Source organism: Jaculus jaculus, chromosome 8 (genome assembly GCF_020740685.1).
Source record: "Jaculus jaculus isolate mJacJac1 chromosome 8, mJacJac1.mat.Y.cur, whole genome shotgun sequence".
Lineage (NCBI taxonomy): Eukaryota > Metazoa > Chordata > Mammalia > Rodentia > Dipodidae > Jaculus > Jaculus jaculus.
Window position 1 is genome coordinate 8,246,146 of NC_059109.1, and position 19,761 is coordinate 8,265,906.

The window sequence follows — 19,761 nt, forward strand, 5'->3', positions numbered from 1 at the left end:
AAACCTGCAGGACGGTAGCATGAGTGAGTCTTGCAGGTTCCTGTGTTAAGTGAAAGAAGCCAGATTAGGGGGGAAAAAAAAGCCTATAGTGTCTTAGCTCATTTTCTGCAGATAGGACAAATACCCAAGATCAGGTTAATTTATAAACAATAGAAATTTACTTAGTTCACAATCATGAAGGCTGGAAAGTCCAAGAGCATGACATCACATCTGGTTGGCATCTAATGGGGCATCGTGGTGTCATGGTGAGGGTATCACATGACGAGATGGAGCAGGTGCCCTAGCTCAGATCTCGCTTTCTGTTCTTATCAGGCCACTAATGCCAGGGTAAGGGCCCCACCCTCATGACCTTATCTAGTCCTATTTACTTCCCAAAGGAGGTTACACTTCTATTGCTTATTAACTTTTTTTTTTTTTTAAGAGAGAGAGAAAAGAGACAGAATTGGTGTGCTAGGGCCTCAGCCTCTGCAACTGAACTCCAGATGCTTGTGCCACCTAGTGGGCATGTGCGACTTTGCACTTGCCTCACCTTTGTGCATCTGGCTAACATGGGATCTGGAGAGTAGAACATGGGTCCTTAGGCTTCCCAGGCAAGCACTTTTAACTGCTAAGCCATCTCTCCAGCCCTATACTTCTATACTTTAACTTTTTTGGTGGGGGGAGGACAAATTCAAACCATAACATATAGCATGAGTTAATGTATGTGAAATTCAAGAACAAACCCAAAGTGATAGAATTCATTAGAGGTGATCCTCAGAGTGGAGATAGCTTTCTGAGGTACAATGGGAGATTTTCTAAGGAGAGGGAAAGATCTTGTATCTTTTTGTTGTTGTTTTGGTTTGGTTTTTTGTGATAGGGTCTCACTCTAGCTCAGGCTGACCTGGAATTCACTATGGAGTCTCAGGGTGGCCTTGAACTCATTGAGATCCTCCTACCTCTGCCTCCCGAGTGCTGGGATTAAAGGCGTGCACTATCACGCCTGGCAAGATCTTATATTTTAATCCTGTGGTTCAGGTGTAGAGTTTTGGCAGACTTCAATGAACTTAAAATGAGTCCATGAGGCTGAGGAGATGGCTCAGTGGTTAAAGGCACTTGCTTGCAAAGTCTGTCAGCCTGGGTTCAATTCCCCAGCACCCACGTAAAGCTGGGTGTGTGTTTCTTTGCAATAGCAAAAGATTCTGGTGTGTCCACACACACACACATGCAAATAAATAAAATTTTAAAAGATGGGTACATATCATTTTATGTGGGTGATTCCTCAATAAAGTTTGCTTAAAAAGAATATCCATAGAGCTGTGCACTTAATAATAGTATTTTGCACTGCATGTAAGTCACATCTTTTTTGTTGCTGTTGTTTTGTTTTTGAAATAGGGTCTCACAACTCTAGCTCAGGCTGACCTGGAATTCATAATGTAGTCTCAGGTTGGCCTTGAACTCACAGCCATCCTCCTACTTCTGCCTCCCAAGTGCTGGGATTAGAGGCATGCACCATCACATCTGGTTGTAAGTCATATCATATCTTAAGTAAAAAAAAATAAAAACAGGAGTCAGGATTGGGTACCCTGCCATCTTCTCTGGGCTGGTGGAACCTCAGAGTCCACACAAGGGTGACTCTCTCTCTAAGCCTTCTCCTCATCTTCGTCTCGATCTTCTTTATGCCTTCACTTTTTGCTTTTGTCTTGAGTCCGGGTCTTACTGTCTAACCAAATTTGGCCTTAAACTCACCAGGTAGCCCAACCTGGCCTCAAACATGCTATGTAGACCAGGCTGCCCTTGAAGTCACAACCCTGTTACCTCGGTAGCCCTCTCCGCATTCTGATCAGAACGTGTAGGGACCCCTCACTCACTGTACCCCTGTATCAACTGCTCACCGGTTTCCTATGTGACTTGCACCTGCCGTTTGCAGCTCATCAAGTTCATCCCTGAGAAGAGCGACCTTGACCTTCTGGAAGAGCACAAACATGAGATCGAGCGGATGGCCCGTGCGGACCGCTTCCTCTATGAAATGAGCAGGTGCGGTCGGGGCAGTGGGGACGGTCGGAGAGGTTAAGCTTGGGATAGGTGGGCTCGGCCAAGGAAGGGGAGGGAGGCATGTCCCCAGACGAAGCTCGGAGCTGTCGCGTCTGGCGGTGGCTATACCCATGACGTAGCCCCTGTCCACAGGATTGACCACTACCAGCAGCGGCTCCAGGCCCTGTTCTTCAAGAAGAAGTTCCAGGAGCGGCTGGCTGAGGCCAAGCCCAAAGTGGAAGGTAGGGCCCGCGGCTGCAGCGTGCCTGGGGTGGAGCTGCGTCTGGAGATTTGACAGCACGGCAGACCGAAACTTAACTGAGCATCTGCTCAGCCCCCCAATAAATGTGTCGGTTTCGGGGCCCCTTGTGAAGTGCTGTGGAATGCTGCATGGACATCTCAGCTCTCCTCACGGCACTCCCAGGGAGAGTCTGTGTGTGTCTCAGAAGGCCATGAACCTGGGGAGTAGTGGAGCCAGGAGGGGAAGGCAGATACCCGCGGTTCTTCCAAGCCAGCCCTTATCTCTCGTCCTGGGCCAGTGTGTCGGTGGGTGGCCATCTTCCTGGGGCTGTCTGTGGGGGCATCAGAGGATAGAGATACAAGGGATGTGGGAGACAGGAGTGCGGGTGGTGTACCTAGGAAGCAGAAGCAGGAGAGGCTGGAAGCTTTATAGAGGACAAGATGGATCCACAGGGCTGGCGCAACAAGAGACTCCTGGATGCCATAGGCAACAGGCTGCTGCCAGAACAGAACATAGGCCCCCTCTGCTGGACGCTCTCTGAGATGCCCAGTGCAGGGAGTGACCCCTTTCTGTGAGGTCTGGTGGCATTGCTTTGCCCTGGTGATGGGCAGGTCCTTAGTTTCAGTTCCACTTTCTTCCTCCTGGAAGCTGCTTTTGGGGTGTGAGCCACAGACGAGACCTTCAAGCCCTGGATGTAGGCACTCAACTATCTGTGTGTCTTGGGTCAGTGGAACGTATGAACCGGAGAAGCTGAGTCATGGGAAGATTTAATGTCAGTTCCCGGCTCTAAGGTGTTCCCTGCTCAGCTCTCCCTAAGAGTCCCATCGATGGACATTCTGTAAAATCTTTTGATATCAAGCTACATAGAATAAGGTATGTGTGGGAGAAGACTTCTGGGGAAGAGCTGTGTTCTAGAAGCCTCCTTTAGCTGAGGCACTGGCTGCTGCCTTTGAACAGCCCAGAGTTGGGTAGGAGGTGATGTCTGATGGAGTGTAGGACAGAATCAGATTAGTGTGCCTCGCTGGGACGGAGAGCTGAGGGCTGTACAGAACACTGACCTCTGGTCTCCACATGAGTGTGCGTATGTACCTATGCCCACACGTGCTCACACCCTTGCACAAACAAACAAACAAATTAAAAGGATCTAGATTTTCCAAGAAGAAGCTGGGTTCTGAGCCACTGACCCAAGAGGGGCTTAGGGGGTCAGATTGCCTAAAACTGACTCAGCAAATCTGACACGTTTCCCAATTCTGTCCTGAATTTGTTCGTGAACACATTCTTGAATGCATTATTCTGATGAATATGTGCATTGCTGCATAGATCAGACTCACCGGTGCATTCTCCTGAGCAGATTCAGTAAATACAGCTGAGATGAATGTGCCCGCAGCCATAATTCTCTTCTGCATGTGTTCATGACTGCGTTAGTCTTGTGAACACATCTAGAGTGTCAGGATCGCATCCGGGTGTTTTCTCATCCCACACTGAGCTCCTTTCAGCTCCTGTCATTTTTCTGCTTTGCCAACATTTTAGCATTTTGGGGGGGAAGATTTCTTTCCAAATTTTTCAAACAACACATTAGCCTTAGAAAAATCATGCCAAGTGATATAAATTACTGTGAATCTTATAAGCAGTGTTTTTTTTATTTTTTATTTTTATTTTTTTAAATTTAATTTATTAGTTTTCTTTTCAGCAAATACAGGCAGTTTAGTACCATTGTTTAGGCTCATCCATGATCTACTGCCTCCCATTGGACCCTCCTTGTTGAGGTAAATGGGTCGTGCACTGTGGAGTTAGCCCACAGTTATTGGTACGATAAATGTCTCTGCATATCATGACCCAACATGTGACTCTGACATTCTTTCCGCCCCCTCTTCCGCAAAATTTCCCTGAGCCATGTTGGGTTCATTTTTGGTCTGCTTCAGTGCTGAGGTGTTGGGGGCCTCTGAGGCTCTGGCTCTCTGATTTGGTAGGAGTTGATTTTTCTTTGTGTTGGTCTCCTTCCCCTTTGTGCTGGTATCCAGTTCATCAGGAAAACATCACCCTTGCTTGTTTCACCAATTGTCCTTAGTTTCAGTCGGGCCCCTTTTGAGGTATGTTGGGGCAGCTCTCTCCTTAGGATCTGCATCTATCTGAAAAAGAGAAGCAGATTCTCCAAAGGAGAGTAAGTTAGCACCTGGAAAATTGAGATAACAATTACTTTTTTGATAGAGAGTTTGATAGGTGTATGCCCTCTTGTAGCCCATGATTGATGGTAGCTTGATATTGGAGAGTGGGCTTATGTTTGGGTATGGTTCTGACTTGTTTCACAGCTCCAGCTATGGGTCTCGTACCACTGAGGGGATCAGTTAGCCAAATCAAGAGCAGGTGGTTCCCCACCATGGCTGTGTGCCACTATTGCATTTGTGTGGGCATCACATCAGGTTATTTGTTGCTAATTAGGTTAGACAATGAGTTGCTTGGACAGATATTGGTCATTTCCCCCATTCGCCCATGTAGCACCTTCTGGCACTAGACACGCTGACTGTCTGGGGACTGACTCTCTCCTGGCTTCCAGCCATGCCATTCCGTTTTACGTGTCAGCTGCGTATGGAGTCTTCAGCAATAGGGTCTTACCACTGGCCTTTGGTGGGTTATCAAGTACTCTGACAGAAGTCTGTCATTGTTTTGGGAAACCTTGTAGGTTTCTCTGATCAAAAGCTCATTGTGGATGGTAGGCCCAAGCTGGAGTGGGGGTTACAGGTCAGTGCCCACTAAGAAATTGAGGAAAAACATAACTAATATACAAGAGTTAGAGAGAAGAGAGAGAGAGGGGAGAGAGGGAGAGGGAGGGAGGGAGGATGTAGAAGATTTAGGTTAGTCTCGATCGTACCCTCTCCAGTGTCTTGTGGTTCAGGTGTTTCCTGTAAGGGTCTAGTGAAGGTTCAGCCATTTGGTCTGTCTTTTAGGAAGTAGAATATTATGGTACCACTGCCGTTTGGGTCCAGATTACTGTTTTCCACCCTTCGATGCCCTCCTCGCCCTCCCCATCCATCCTATTGTCTAGTCTATGAGGTGCTTGCTGGGTATGTAAGGTATCTTGGGTAGATTCAGGTTAGGTGCTGTAGATGAGTGAGACTATGTGTCGATTTTTTTTCTGTGATTGGGTAAGTTCACTGAGAATGATCTGTTCCAGGTTCAACCATTTTTCCTCAAATTTCTTTGTGTCGTTTTTTTCTTACTGCTGTATAGAATTCCATTGTGGTTTTTTTTTTTTTTTTTTTTGCAAATGATTTTTTTACTTATTTATTTTATTTGAGAGAGAGAGAGAGAATGGGCACATCAGGACCTCTAGCCAGTGCAAACGAACTCCAGACACATGCACCACCATGTGCATCTGGCTTAGGTGGGTACTGGGGAATTGAACCTGGGTCCTTAGGCTTCCCAGGTAAGCACCTTAACTGCGGAGCCATCTCTTCAGCCCACACATGTAATGTTTTTTTGGAACACAGCATGTGCACAGAAGAGTACCCAGATCATGAGAACTACTATTGATGGGTCAGCGTAAGGTGACCTCTGTGCAATCAGAATCCAGGGCAAGAAATGGGATGTTTCTGGACCTGGAGGGATGGCTCATCAGTTAAGGTGATTGCTTGTAAAGTCTGACAGCCTGGGTTAGATTCCCTAGTACCCATGTAAGGCCAGATGCGCGACGTGGTGAACACACCCAGATTTTGTTTGCACTGGCAAGAGATCCTGGTACCCCATATTCTCTCTCTCCCTGTTTGAAAATAAATAATAAGATACATTTTTAAAAAAAAATCTAAAAACAACCTGGGCGTGGTGGCTCATGCCTTTAATCCCAGCACTTGGGAGATAGAGGTAGGAGGATTGCTGTGAGTTCAAGGTCACCTTGAGACTACATAGTGAATTCCAGGTCAGCCTGGACTAGAGTGAGACCCTACCTCAAAAAAAAAAATTAAAAACAGGGCTGAAGAGATGGCTCAGTGGTTAAAGGCATTTGCCTGCAAAGCCTAACAAACCAGGTTCAATTCCCCAGTACCTACGTAAATCCAGATACACAAAGTGGCACATGCATTTGGAGTTTGTTTGCGGTGGCAAGAAGCCATGAGATATTCTCTACCCTTTCTCTCTCTGCCCCCCCTCCTTGAAAATAAGTAAATGAAATATTTTATGAAAGAAACGGAATGATTCTGGCCCCCAGATCCCTTCTTTGCATTCTTGGCCCAGTCATTCTGTTTCCAAGGCAAGCTTCCATGCTTTCTCTCCAAAGATAACAGCTATCTTGATTTCTAGATGGTTGTGTAGTTTTTCTAAATTATATATATATATATATATATATATATATATATATATATATATATATATATATATATTTACAAGGTAAAAGAGAGAAAGAGAGAAAATGAATGGGCATGCCAGAGCCATTTGCCATGACAAATAAACTCCAGATGCATGCACAATTTTGGGTAACTGGCTTTATGTGAGTACTAGAGAACCAAATCCACCAAACCGAGATTTCTAGGTGTTGCAAGCAAGCACTTTCAACTACCAAGCCACCTTCTCAGCCCCACATTCTCCATTGTAACATGACAAGTGGAATGATGTGTTTGAATAATTCCGTGCTGGCTTCTTTTATTCAGCAGTATGGGAATTTCCCCCATTGATTTGTGTAGCGTGGGTGGTGATTCATTTTCTAGTGCAGTTTTATTTCATTCCAAATCATTTAACTATTCTAACTGTAATTAAAAGAAACTGGGAGCCACCCAAATTCACATTCAAAGCAATGGCACCTCTTCTTTTTAATGTTTTTTGTTTTGCAATTTTTTTTTTTTTTAATGAGAGAGAGAGAGAACTGGCATGTCAGGACCTCCAGCCACTGAAAATGAACTCCAGATGTGTGTGCCACCTTGTGTGCATGTGTGCCCTTATGGGCTTGCATCACCTTGAGTGTCTGACTTATGTTGGATCTGGAGAATTGAAAATGGGTCCTTAGGCTTTGTAGGCAAGTGCCTTAACCACTAAGTCATCTCGCGAGCCCACAGGTTATACCCAAAGGTATTGAGTGATCGTTGGAGGAAAATATTTAACATTTTCAAAGGTTATAACTTTTAAAAAATATTTTCTTTCTTGATTTGAGAGACAGAAGTAGAGAGAGAGAGAGAGAGAGAGAGAGAGAGAGAGAGAGAGAATGGGCACTCTAGGGCATCCAGTCACTGCAAACAAACTCAGATGCATGCGCTCTTGTGCATCTGGCTTATGTGGGTCTTGGGGAATCAAACCTGGGTCCTTTGGCTTCTCAGGCAAGCACCTTAACCAATAAGCTATATCTCCAGCCCAAAGGTTATAATTTTTTAAAAATAATATCCAGAAAGATGTGAAATAATTTAGTTCATCTAACCTAAGACATTGTCAACTCTAGAGCACACTGTTCTTTTCTAGAGTAAGTTATTATGGGAATATTAGCACTGCTAATATGTTAGAAATTTATCCATGGATTCCGTTCCCCAAAATATGGAATTTCAAAATGCACAGCAGCATCTCATACTATGCATGATGGAGAGAGAACAGTGCTTAAGCGTTGGGTGTGGTAAAGCAGAGTTGTCACATTCAGGTGCATAGTCATAAGAAAGTCGAGTGGTCTTTCTGTGCAAGGTAAGTTATTCTCAGATGGTTTTCAGAAGAGGTGACATGCTCATGGGAAGAGCTGACTTGGCCTTGAAAGGGGTAAATGTGGGAGGAGAAGGGGAGGGGCTTGCTGAGGGCAGGTAGCCTCTGTCCCCTGAGAGTGGCAAAGGTAGCCCCTCTTCCTGAATGTTGTGGGGACATCTTCCTATGCAGCAGGGGGTCGACCAGCTGTCCTAATCCCGTCAGTGCAGTGACCTGACCTGTCCCTCTTCTTCCAGCCATCCTGCTGGCCTCCCGGGAGCTGACCCAAAGCAAACATCTAAAGCAGATGTTGGAAGTCGTCCTGGCCATAGGCAACTTCATGAACAAAGGGCAGCGTGGGGGTGCCTATGGGTTCCGGGTGGCCAGCCTCAACAAGATCGCCGACACCAAGTCCAGCATCGACAGGTAGAGGGAGTCAGCAGCTTTCTCAGCTCCGGGCTTCCCCCCCACCCCACCTCTCCTTTCCCTCTCCCTAACTCTCCTCCAACTCCCTCTCCCAGGTTCCTTGGCTTCCCCTCCCCCCCACCACTTAGCACTCCACCCGATTTCCTCTGCCCCTTACCTTGACTCCGAGATTGTCACCTACAGAAACATCTCTCTGCTTCATTACCTGATCATGATCCTGGAGAAACACTTCCCGGACATCCTGAACTTGCCGTCTGAGCTGCAGCACCTCTCAGAAGCGGCCAAAGTCAAGTGAGCCGTCTCCCCTATGCTCCCCGACCCCCATGACCACACAGCTCGTTTGCTCCTTCTGGGCCACTGGGAATGGCCAGTGCCTCAGGATGTGCTTTTGGGAGAATCAAACAGAGACAATTTCCTCTTAACTCATCTTTTCAGAGATTAAAACGCCAGTAGAGGAGTGGGGAGAAGTGAGCCTCATATAGAATGCTCACAACCAAAGCATTATTGTCAGTTACCACTGTGGGCAGAAGTGCCCCTCATAGGGATGTGGCGCAGAACACCGTCTCTGGTCACCCCGCCCATGGGATGAGGACCCTGGGGCAGTCACCACCCCATCCCCATGTTCATCGCTGGCTGAGTGGTGGAGAAATGGAGGCAGGATGTAAGTCTCTGACTATGTGTAAAGGCAGATGGGGTTAGCCCAGAAAGAAAATGTTCACCTGGGCTGGAGAGATGGCTTAGCGGTTAAGGCATTTGCCTGCAAAGCCAAAGGATCCTGGTTCGATTCTCTGGGTCCCACGTAAGCCAGATGCACATGGTGGTGCATGCATCTGGAGTTCATTTGCAATGGTTGGAGGACCCTAGTGCGCCTATTCTCTTTCTCTCTCTCTCTCTCCCCTGCCCTCTGTCTCTAATAAATAAATAAAAATAAAATTCTTATAAAATAAAAGAAATTGTTCACCTAATTGGAAGAGTGAGGAACTTGCATCATAATGGATGGGGCACCCACCCCACGTGCAACAGCAATTAAGTCCTCTCTCTGGTGGCTGAGAGAGGCCATCTCCAGTAGAGGCAGAAAGGCGGCCAGTAGCTAGTTGGTATCAAACACAACTGCCCACAAAGCACCCTGTGGCTTATTCTGTTTTCTGTGGCTACAGCAATACGTAAGACCGGGTAACTTATCGAACATGGAGGTCTATTTTGCTGATGGTTCTTGAGGGTTGAGAGCCCGAGGGCACAGTACCAGGATCTATAAGATAGTCTAGGGCATCCCAGGCTAGGATGGAGCAAGCAAAAGCCACAGATAACTTCAAGATCTCATCTAAGCCCAATTCTATCTCCAAAAAGCTCCACCTCCAGATGACATCAGCATATAAATCTGAAGTTCTGGGGCTGGATGGAGAGATGGCTCAACAGTTAAGGCACTTTTCTGCAAAGTCAATGGACCCATGCTTGATTCCCCAGGACCCACCCGCATAAGCTGGATGCATAAGGTGTTGCATGTGTCTGGAGGTCCTGGTGTGCCCATCCTCCCTTTCTTCTTCCCTCCCTCCTTCCCTTTTGCTTTCTCTGTCTCTCAAATATATAAATAAAAATAAATTTTAGCCAAGGGTCATGGTGCACACTTTTAATCCCAGCACTCAGGAGGCAGAGGTAGGAGGATCACCGTGAGTTCGAGGCCACCCTGAGAATACAGCATGAATTCCAGGTCAGCTTGTGCTAGAGAGAGACTCTACCTTGAAAAACCAATAAATAAATAAATGAAATTTTCAAAAATCTGAAGTTCGCCAGGTGTGGCGGCACACACCTTTAATCCCAGCACTTGGGAGGCAAAGGTAGGAGGATCGCCAAGAGTCTGAAGCCACCCTGAGACTACATAGTGAATTCCAGGTCAGCCTGGGCTAGAGGGAGACCCTACCTCAAAAAACCAAAATAATAATAATAATAATCTGAAGTTTAAGTTTTAATATGTGAACTCCAGGATGGGGCCATTCTAACCATAGCTCCCTGGCAGAACTGATGATATTGCATAGTCATAATAAAAGAAAGAAATCCAAGGCAGGTTCCAGGTGTTAGGGCTGATAGGGCTGAGGAGATAGCTTAGTTGGTAGTCGTGAGTTTGATCCTTAGAACTCATGTTAAAAAGGAGGCCAGGCAGGGTAGCACATGCTTAAAATTCCACCACTGGAGACGCAGAAATAGGCAGAGCCCTGGGTCTCCCTGGCCAGACAATTTAGTCTACTTAGTGGGTTTCAGGCCAGTGAGAGACCCTGTATTATGAAAAGGTGCAGTGTATGAGGAATGACCCCCAAGGTTGCCTTCTGGGCTCCACACGCATGCACATACATGCACGTGCATACACACGCACAGATTCAGATACATGTTATGTCATTTCTTTTTTTAAATTTTTGTTTATTTCTTTATTTGAGAAAGAGAGACATAGAGAAAGGGAGAGAGAGAGAATGAGCGCACCAGGGCCTCCAGCCACTGCAAACGAACTCCAGACACGTGCGCCCCCTTGTGCATCTGGCTAATGTGGGTCCTGGGGAATCGAGCCTTGAACCGGGGTCCTTAGGCTTCATAGGCAAGTGCTTAACTGCTCAGCCATCTCTCTAGCCCAACATGTTATAACATTTCTGATCTAGAGAACAGACCCTTTACCTGGTATTTTTCTTTAAATCAACCCTTTCTCTACTTTTTTTAAAAAAAAGTATTTTCATTTATTTATTTGCAAGAAAGAGAGAGAAAGTGAGTATGGGCGTGCTAGGGCCTCTTGCCACTGGAAACAAACTTCATATGCATATGCTACTTTGTGTATTGACTTTATGTGGGTACTGGGGAACTGAGCCCTAGCTGGCAGGCTTTGCAAGCAAGCACCTTTAATCACCGAGCCATCTCCCCAGCTCTGCACTTGGTATTTTGCAGCAGCACTGACAGGCACAGCGGAGAGTGATGTGCCAGGGACCTAGGTGGCCCAAGCAGGGCTGGGTCCGAGGGCCACGGATGCCTTCCCTCGCCCCAGGCACCGTGCTTCAAGGTGTATTCTCTCTGGACCAGCCTCAGCCTCTCACGTCCAGAGCTGATGCCTTCCTTCTGCTCCCCTGTCTCCCCCACAGCCTGGCAGAGCTGGAGAAGGAGGTGGGCAACCTCAGGAAGGGTCTGCGAGCTGTGGAGGTGGTGAGTGTTCATTGAGCCTGCTGGGTTTGCGGGGACGCTGTGTCTGAGGAAGAGTCACTCTTGTTGCCGTCGTCAGATGTAATTGGAATCGTCCCCAACACCTCAAACGGCAGAGCCCCTGCCCTGGTGCATTTCTGAGACCCACAGCCACTGGCTAGGGGAGGAGGGGCAGTTGGCACTATGGGTAGAAAGGGTAGTTATATTATCAGGGTTTAAATTTAAAACCTCAAAGAGGATCCACTGAGCAATAATGAGACAGCCACCTGGCAGAGGAGTGGGATAAACCTTAAGATGGTTGATGTTCAAGTTTGACCCTAATGGGAAGCTGTATCTGACTACAGGAGGAAGCACCCAGTGTAAGAGTGGGGACCACTGCCCTCACAAGATCCCACCTCACGTCTCTTTCCACCACACTTGAACTAGCGGAGGATCCATGAGTTTACTCACTGCTGGAAACTAGGGTATCTCAGCCCATCTGGGCTGCTAAAACAAATCATCAACAGTGTGGCTTTTTAAAAAAAAAAATTATTAATTTGAGAGAGAGAAGGAGGCAGATAGAGAGAGAGAAGAGAAAATGGGCACACTAAGGCCTCCAGCCACTGCAAATGAACTCCAAACGCATGCTCCACCTTGTGTGTCTGGCTTACGTGGGTCCTGGGGAATCGAACCTGGGTCCTTAGGCTTTGCAGGCAAGTGCCTTAGCTGCGAAGCCATCTCCCCAGCCCAAGAAGGTGGCTTTTATAAACAAGAGACATGGGCTTCCCAGCCTGCAGAACGATAAGAGATGCAAGATCCAAGTGTTGGCAGGTTCTGGGGTCTAGTGTAGGACTGCTCCTCACCAGTGTCACCTTCTCACTGTGTCCTCGTGTGGTGGAAAGGACAGGTTACCTTCCCTGGGCCTCTTCTCTTAAGGACACTAATCCCACCATGCAGGCTCTGCCCTTCTAAAAGATCCCTCCTCCTTACCTCCCCTTCAGGATTTCAACACAGGAATGTGGGCAGGGCACAAACATTCAGACCCCTCTCACCCAGTCTCTGGCCTCTTCCCATCATTCCCTGCCCCCATTGTTTCTCAGCTAATCCTCTATCCATAGGTTGGCCCAGCCAGAGCTGAGATATTATAGCAGTTAGCTACTCTTTGCTGGGACAAAAATACCCGACCCAAAGCAGCTCATGGGAGGAAAGGATCGATTTCAGGCTTACAGTTTTGAGGGGAGTCTGATCATGATGGAAAAAAAAAAAAAACATGACACGTTAAGGAAGCTGGCTCACTTCTTCATACATCAGCAACAGAGAGACCCAGTGACACACCTTCTCCAGCAAGGCTCCACCTCCCAAAGGCTCTACCAGCTTGGGTGGGGGGACGAAGTAGAAGGTTTAATCACAGACACTTGAGCCTACGGAAGGACATTTGCATTCAAACCACCTGAACCCCTGCATCTCACCTCAGCCACCTCGATCCCTGTCTCCGACACCTAGAAACTCGAGCCATTTCCCCACATCTCCATGAAGGGAGTAGGAGGTCAAGAGGAGCGAGGAAAAGTCAGAGAGGGTGTCTTTTGTTGTTCTCTACTGAGGGTTCCACGGTCCGCGCTGGTAGTCCAGTTATGCGGACAGCTGTTGGGGACTGGGGAGATAGCTCAGTGGGTAACATGCTTGCCTCACAAGCATGAGGACCTGAGTTCAAACCCCCAAACCCACGTACATAAAAGAAAAGCCAGGGGGCTAGAGAGATTGCTCAGCGGTTAAGGCTCTTGCCTGTGAAGCCTAAGGACCCAAGTTTGGTTCCCCAGTGTCCACATAAAACCAGATGCACTAAGGGGCTCCTGCATGTGGAGTTCGTTTGCAGTGGCAGAAAGTCCTGGCATACCCATACGCACTCTCCCCGTGTTTGCCTCTCTTTCTCTCTAATAATAATAATAATAATAAAACAAATAAATAAAATTTTGTAAAGAGAAGCCAGGGGGACTGCCCACTCTAACCCCCACACTAGAGAAGTAAAGACAGGCATCTCTTGGGTTTGCTAGCCAGTCAGCCTAAATGGTGAGCTCCAGATCACTGAGAGACTCTGGCTCAAAAAAAGGTGGATAGCGGGCTGGAGGGATGCCTTAGCAGTTAAAGCACTTGCCTGCAAAGCTAAAGGACCCAGATTCAATTCCCCAGGACCCACATAAGCCAGATGCACAAGAAGGCTCACATATCTGGAGTTCATTTACAGTGGCTGAAGGCCCTGGCGTGGCTATTCTCCCCCCACCCTGGCCTCTTTCTCTCTCAAATATAAGTAAAAATAAAATATAAAAAATATGTTAAACGTGGTACATTGTCCTTTGGCCTCCATACGCATGTGTATGCAGGAGTACCCTTACACACTCCCCCCCACCCACAAATGCTTGCATAACACACACACACACACACACACACACACACACACACACACGAAAAACCACACTTATCACCCATGGACCATGTGGAGATGCGGGTGCACACTGCTCCCCTGGGTCTGGGGGACCTGGAAATCTGCACTTCCAGGTGACATCTCGGGCCATGGGCCACACTTCAGTTTGTAAGACACTAGAGAAAGGAAGAAGGAAAGATGTGGGCAGATAGACCGATTGTCACCCTCAGAATTTTGAACCTGAGTACCCCTCTTCTTCTGGAGAGAGGTACAGTGTTCTATGAGTGACAAGGAGTTAGTGACCCTTAATGGTGACCCATCCATCTTACCAACATTTCTCCCTGCTTCCTCCCTCCCGCCCACACCGTCCTCCATCTCTCCCCAGGAATTGGAATATCAAAGACACCAGGTGCGGGACCCCAATGACAAGTTTGTCCCCGTCATGAGTGACTTCATTACGGTGTCCAGCTTCAGCTTCTCAGAGCTGGAGGACCAGCTCAATGAAGCCAAAGATAAGGTAAGGCTGCCCGAGCACCCCTGGGATCCCCATTGTTCACCCCCTCAAGCCTCGTCTGCGTGTGGCTTCTATATCCATCCTACCCCACAAACCCTCCCTCCTTCAAGATAAGCTATGACCTGCAAAGATTAGGGGCCACTTAAGTGGGTTTTTTTTTTCTTTCCTTTACGGCATGTGTATATGTGAGTGTACGTGTTCATGTGTGAACAATCTCTGGTGTCAACCTCAGTGTCCACTTCCATTGAGACAAGGTCTCTCTCTCATTGGCCTGCAGTTCACCAGTTAGGTTAAGCTGGCTGACCCGTGAGCCTTGGGGATCCTCCTGTCTCTAATTCGCTAGCGCTGAGGTTACAAGTACTCACTACCATGTCTAGGTTCTGGAATCAAACTGAGGTCCACATGTCTGCAAGGCCAGTACTTTACCATCTGAACTAAATCCCAGCCCCATCAGAGTATTTTTATTATTATTTTATTTATTTATTTGAGAAAGAAGCAGATAGAGACAGAGAGAGAGAGAAAGAGAGAGGGAGGATGGGCATGCAAGAGTCTCCAGCCACTGCAAACGAACTTCAGATACATCTTGTGCATCTGGCTTACGAGGGTCCTGGGGAATCGAACCTGGGTCCTTTGGCTTGGTAGGCAAGTGCCTTAACCACTAAGCTATCTCTCCAGCCACGAAGTGTTTTGAGAATATCTTTCCCCACCAACCCTGTGGCTTTGCTAAAAGTTTATAATCCCACTGAACAGATGTAAAGACTAAGAATTAGAGATCTAAAATAACTTGCCCAAGATGGCCCAGCTGGGTGAAAAAGCACCTCAAGTGGTCAGTTAGGGTTTGAACCTGCTCCTCATGGGAACATACATATGGGTCCACTTGTGCGGGGGGTGGGGGGGGGAGGGAGGAGAAGGGTCTTCTTAATCTGTAGATGGGGCTGGAGATCCAGCATTTGTAATGAGGCCCCACAGACTGTTGATCCGAGGAGTAAACTTTGGGTGGCCCCTTCTTTCTTGGAGGATATTGCATAGATTGTCTTAGTAAATGTAGCATTCAGCAAAAGTCAGAACCGTGCCGGGTGCATGGGAATAGGGCTCATTATTTATATCTATTGACACCCACAATACTAGGAAGTGGACTCCCATTTTATAGATGAAGATGTTGAGGCACAGAGGGGGCCAAATAATAACAATAATGATGACTTGATAGCCTCGGACAATCCTTTCAGTTCTTGCCACGTCTTCTCCAAAGTCACTACCTCCCGACCTCAGACCTGCAAGGTAGCAGACCCAGAGATGGAACCAAAAGTGGACACTCAGCCAGCCCCAACCTACCTCCCCAGGAGTAGCTTCGAAGCTAAGGACACTTAGCTTTGTGTCTACCATTGGTGACTCATTCGTTATCCCTCCAGCTGCTTCTCATGTAAACATGTGCGTGGACCCCGTGTGTGTGTGTGTGTGTGTGTGTGTGTGTGTGTGTGTGCGTGCACATTGACGGGGTTCCTTATACATGTGGCTTCTTTCTCAGGAGGCTTGGGGTGGGGCTGAGAAGCCAACATTTCCAGCAAGCTCCCAGAAGCATGGGATGCTGGTCCGAGGAATATACTTTGGTAGCGACATCTTTCATAGCAAGTGTTGTGTGGGTTGAATGGGAGAGATAGGGGCAAAGACTGAATCCCGTGAGCCTGGGATTACAGTGTCACCATGCGTGTTGAGAGTGTGTGTTGGGGGCGGTGGTGATTGTTACATCCCCCGAGCTGCCTCGTGCCAACAGTCCTCCTGGTTTGGCCTAGGATCAGCTGAAAGCCACGGCCCACCCATGCTTGGTGACTTTTCCACTCATTCCTTCACAGTTTGCCAAGGCACTGGGGCACTTCGGGGAGCAGGACAGCAGGATGCAGCCGGATGAATTCTTTGGCATCTTTGAAACCTTCCTGCAGGCCTTCTCGGAGGCCCGGCAGGACCTGGAAGCTATGAGGAGGAAGAAGGAGGAAGAGGAGCGGCGGGCACGCATGGAGGCCATGGTGAGGCCTGGCCTGGGTGTGCGCAGGATACGGGGACAGTGAAGGATCTGAAAGGGGGTGCTGTGTGGGGACAGGGGCTGGCAACAATGTAGGGGCTGCTGTTAGCTTCCGGAGAGACATCTCCCAGGCTGAGGGGAGAGGGCTATCCAAGGTGGGGAGGTTGGAGCATCGTGGAAAGTATAAAGTGGTCCCCTGGTAGGTGAGGTCTACTCTGTCTCAGTGCAGATGTCACCCCTAGCTTGGCGGGCACCCATGGGCTAAGAGGGACCGTCGACAGATGCGCGTGTCCCTCCGAAAGCCGCAGTCCTCTCCCTCCACCCGCAGCTGAAGGAACAGCGGGAGCGAGAGCGATGGCAGAGGCAGCGGAAGGTCCTGGCAGGAAACGCGCTGGAGGAGGGCGGCGAGTTCGACGACCTGGTGTCAGCCCTGCGCTCTGGGGAAGTGTTCGACAAAGACTTAAGCAAGTTCAAGCGCAGCCGCAAGCGACCCGGGAGCCAGGTCCCAGAGGTCACCCGTGAGCGGGCGATAAACAGGCTAAATTATTGACCTGGGGACTGGACGCACGAACGAGGTCCGGAGACAGGGATTGCGGGGGAGGAGGTGGTGGTGCCTTATGCAATTTGGTGCTGGGTTTGGAGCCCCGGGCTGGGTCCTGGGGCCTGGGTGTGTGGCGGGACCAGGCGTCTCCCCACGCTGATGTGAAGGGCCAGCTCTCATCTCCCTTTCACATTATTCTCTCTCTCTCTCTCTCTCTCTCTCTCTCTCTCTCGCTTTGGCTCCCAGGGGTTATGTTCCAAGATTGGTTTGGATTTCCCTGGCAGGCCCTGGCCTTGGGCCAGGTAACCCTCCACCAAGGGCACCCCCGTCCCCCACACCAGACACCCTCTTGTTGGCTCAGAACCGTTCTGGGGCTAGGCCGGAGGAGGTCCTATACCTTGTCCTGACCTCCCGTGCGGTGCGAAGTGATGGTACTGTGGGCTCTGAGAGCCAGGGTGGGCCTCCAGGCTGGATGGGCCCAGTGCTCCCCATAGATGGAAACAGAGGGGACATGTATTCTAGCTCAATCGGGAATTTTTCCAGAAAAGCGAACATCAAGAGAGAATGGTCCAGGGACTAGAGCTATGAGGATGGAGTCTCGGTGTCATTTTCCTATGGGGCCAGCCCTCAGGCCTCCCCTTCCTCCCTATAGCTCACCTGCATGCCATCCACTACAGTCCCGAGAGTCACCTTGGGGCATTTCAGACACTGGCTGACTCCCAGGTCTGGGGCGGACGCAGGAAGCACAGGAGTCCTGGCAAGCCTTTTTCGTCACCTCCCCTCAGGCTAGGTCACGGGAAGGCGTGCGGGAACGTGAACCCAACCCGACCAGTGTCCTGAAGGGAGACAGGGACCGCATTTGCCACCTAGGGTTCCCAGGAGCCCCTCACCAGACACTGGTTTCCCCAGGAATGCCTGACCTACCGTCCCATGACTCTGTCCCCGAGGGGAAAGGGGGCCACAGTGGCCTCTGACACTCCACCTGCTGGTCCCAGGGGCTTCCCGTACCTGGCTGAGGCTGGCCTTGGGGACTCATTCCTGAGGGCCACAGCTGCCCCCTGCATTCATGTGCCACCCTGGGGGAGGCGCCCAGGTCGGGGGCCAAGAGAAGAGCAGGGGCAGGGGTTCTGGGGAGGGAGGAGGAAGACAGTCGACGTCCCTGGAGGGTTTCACACGTCTCTGCTCCATGTCCATGTCCAGTTTGGTTTCTCAGCCGCACTGGCAAGGGCTCACTGTGGCTCTTGTCCACGCCTTCTTCCCTCTTACCCATCTGCGGCTGTCCTTGATGCCGGCGACGGGGCAGGACTGAGGTCTCGCTTCCGATCATGCTTCACACGTCATCTCTGAGAGCAGCCCTGCATCACCGCCACCCGCCATCCACTACCTCCTGCCCCTTCTGTTCTACGTTTCTCATCTTCTGACCTGGTCCTCTGGGGTCACCGCCAGGGGATAGACCAGTGGCCCGCTTACTCTTCGCTGCCCATCTTCTGTCTTCTGTGAGATTCCTGGCGGTGGGAGCTGGGCAGCTGCAGGATTGGCTGAGCCCAGAACGTGCGTTGGTTTGGGGATGGGTTGGCTACGTGTGTTGCCGAGGGAGGGGTCTGAACCAGTGGAAGACCCCCAGCCGGCTCAAATGTGATGAGGTCATCCTGGGGACCAGGTGGGGACAAGAAGATGGCGTCTAGAAGACCGGATACGAAGCTTTAGGAGCCCATCGGCATGGCGATAGTCCAAACAGTAGGAGACGCCGGGGAGGTTAGGCAGCCGGCTTCTTCCGTGCTGGCCAGGCTGTCAGCTCAACATGCAAGAGCCAGGAAACAGGACAGAGGCAGGTTACACTTCTGTTCAGTAGGCATGGCCCAAACCTGACATTCCCATCCACCACAGAAGACCACACGTGTACCAGGAAAGATAAGGACTGTGGAAGCTATTGAAGACGCACCGAGTCCTCAGAAACACAGTGTGGCGTTGTTCCAGAGCCCAGCCCTCAAACCCCCAAAGAGTACTGCCTTCTTTATTTATTGTTTTCTAAATCTGGCCCGTGGCTCTGGCACGACATGCCCGTTGTGGCTAGGTTTCCAACTGTGCCTTGGACCGTGAACTGTCAGGATCAATTCAGTTAGGAAGGGGCTGGCGCCCCGTGGAGGTGGCTGAGGTGGTCCTTGATGTGACATGATTCAGCCTATCCCCAGAGCCTTCTTAAGCCTTCCTTCAACCTGTGGGTAAACTCCAGTTACCTTTGGGCCCCATGTAAATTTCATTGTCCATCCAACTCGACCCTTCTTGGCAGTGGCGCCTGCCCTCCTGTGACGGACATCTAGGGAGCGGGAGGACAGCATTCTCCAGGGGGCTGAGGGAGGGTGCAAGGTCTCCCCATCTCCTCCCACTACTACCGCTGGGGAGACGTGATCATCTCCACCCTCTCCAGGGGACTTCTGCCAACCTTCGTGCCATGGCTGCTTTCACAATGACAAAGCCCGTGTACAAATCCAGTGTCCCTTTTACCTGCACCTTTTTTTTTATAAGAATATATTGTAATACTAAAAATAAAATATTAAATTCATACTGTCCCCACCCAGCCGTGCTCCTTCACAGGTGGACTTGGGGTGGGCTGTTGTGGACAGCGCCCACGGTGACGCACCGGAACCAGCCCCTGTCGGCCCCGTGAGAGCCAACTGATACATTTTCCAGAACTTTCCAAAAGACAGATGACATTGAATTGGGAATACTTATTGACAGAAAGCTGTCCATCTTCTAGAGAGCCCGTTGTCCCATCCCCCAGCACAGCGGCAGA

At 49.4% G+C, this 19,761-nt stretch overlaps 1 protein-coding gene across 2 annotated transcripts in view; it reads left to right on the forward strand.

The window, feature by feature from the left end:
• The window catches only part of Daam2 (dishevelled associated activator of morphogenesis 2), a 69,159-nt gene extending 49,659 nt beyond the window's left edge, over nucleotides 1-19,500 (forward strand). For both annotated transcript variants that reach the window (XM_045155983.1, XM_004649525.3), the window contains 8 exons: nucleotides 1,907-2,013; nucleotides 2,164-2,252; nucleotides 8,155-8,323; nucleotides 8,507-8,614; nucleotides 11,440-11,500; nucleotides 14,281-14,412; nucleotides 16,260-16,430; nucleotides 16,755-19,500. In XM_045155983.1, coding sequence (XP_045011918.1) covers nucleotides 1,907-2,013; nucleotides 2,164-2,252; nucleotides 8,155-8,323; nucleotides 8,507-8,614; nucleotides 11,440-11,500; nucleotides 14,281-14,412; nucleotides 16,260-16,430; nucleotides 16,755-16,976 — 1,059 coding nt within the window. In that variant the 3' untranslated portion in view covers nucleotides 16,977-19,500. The remainder of the gene's footprint in view (nucleotides 1-1,906; nucleotides 2,014-2,163; nucleotides 2,253-8,154; nucleotides 8,324-8,506; nucleotides 8,615-11,439; nucleotides 11,501-14,280; nucleotides 14,413-16,259; nucleotides 16,431-16,754) is intronic.
• Nucleotides 19,501-19,761: the final 261 nt, after the last annotated feature.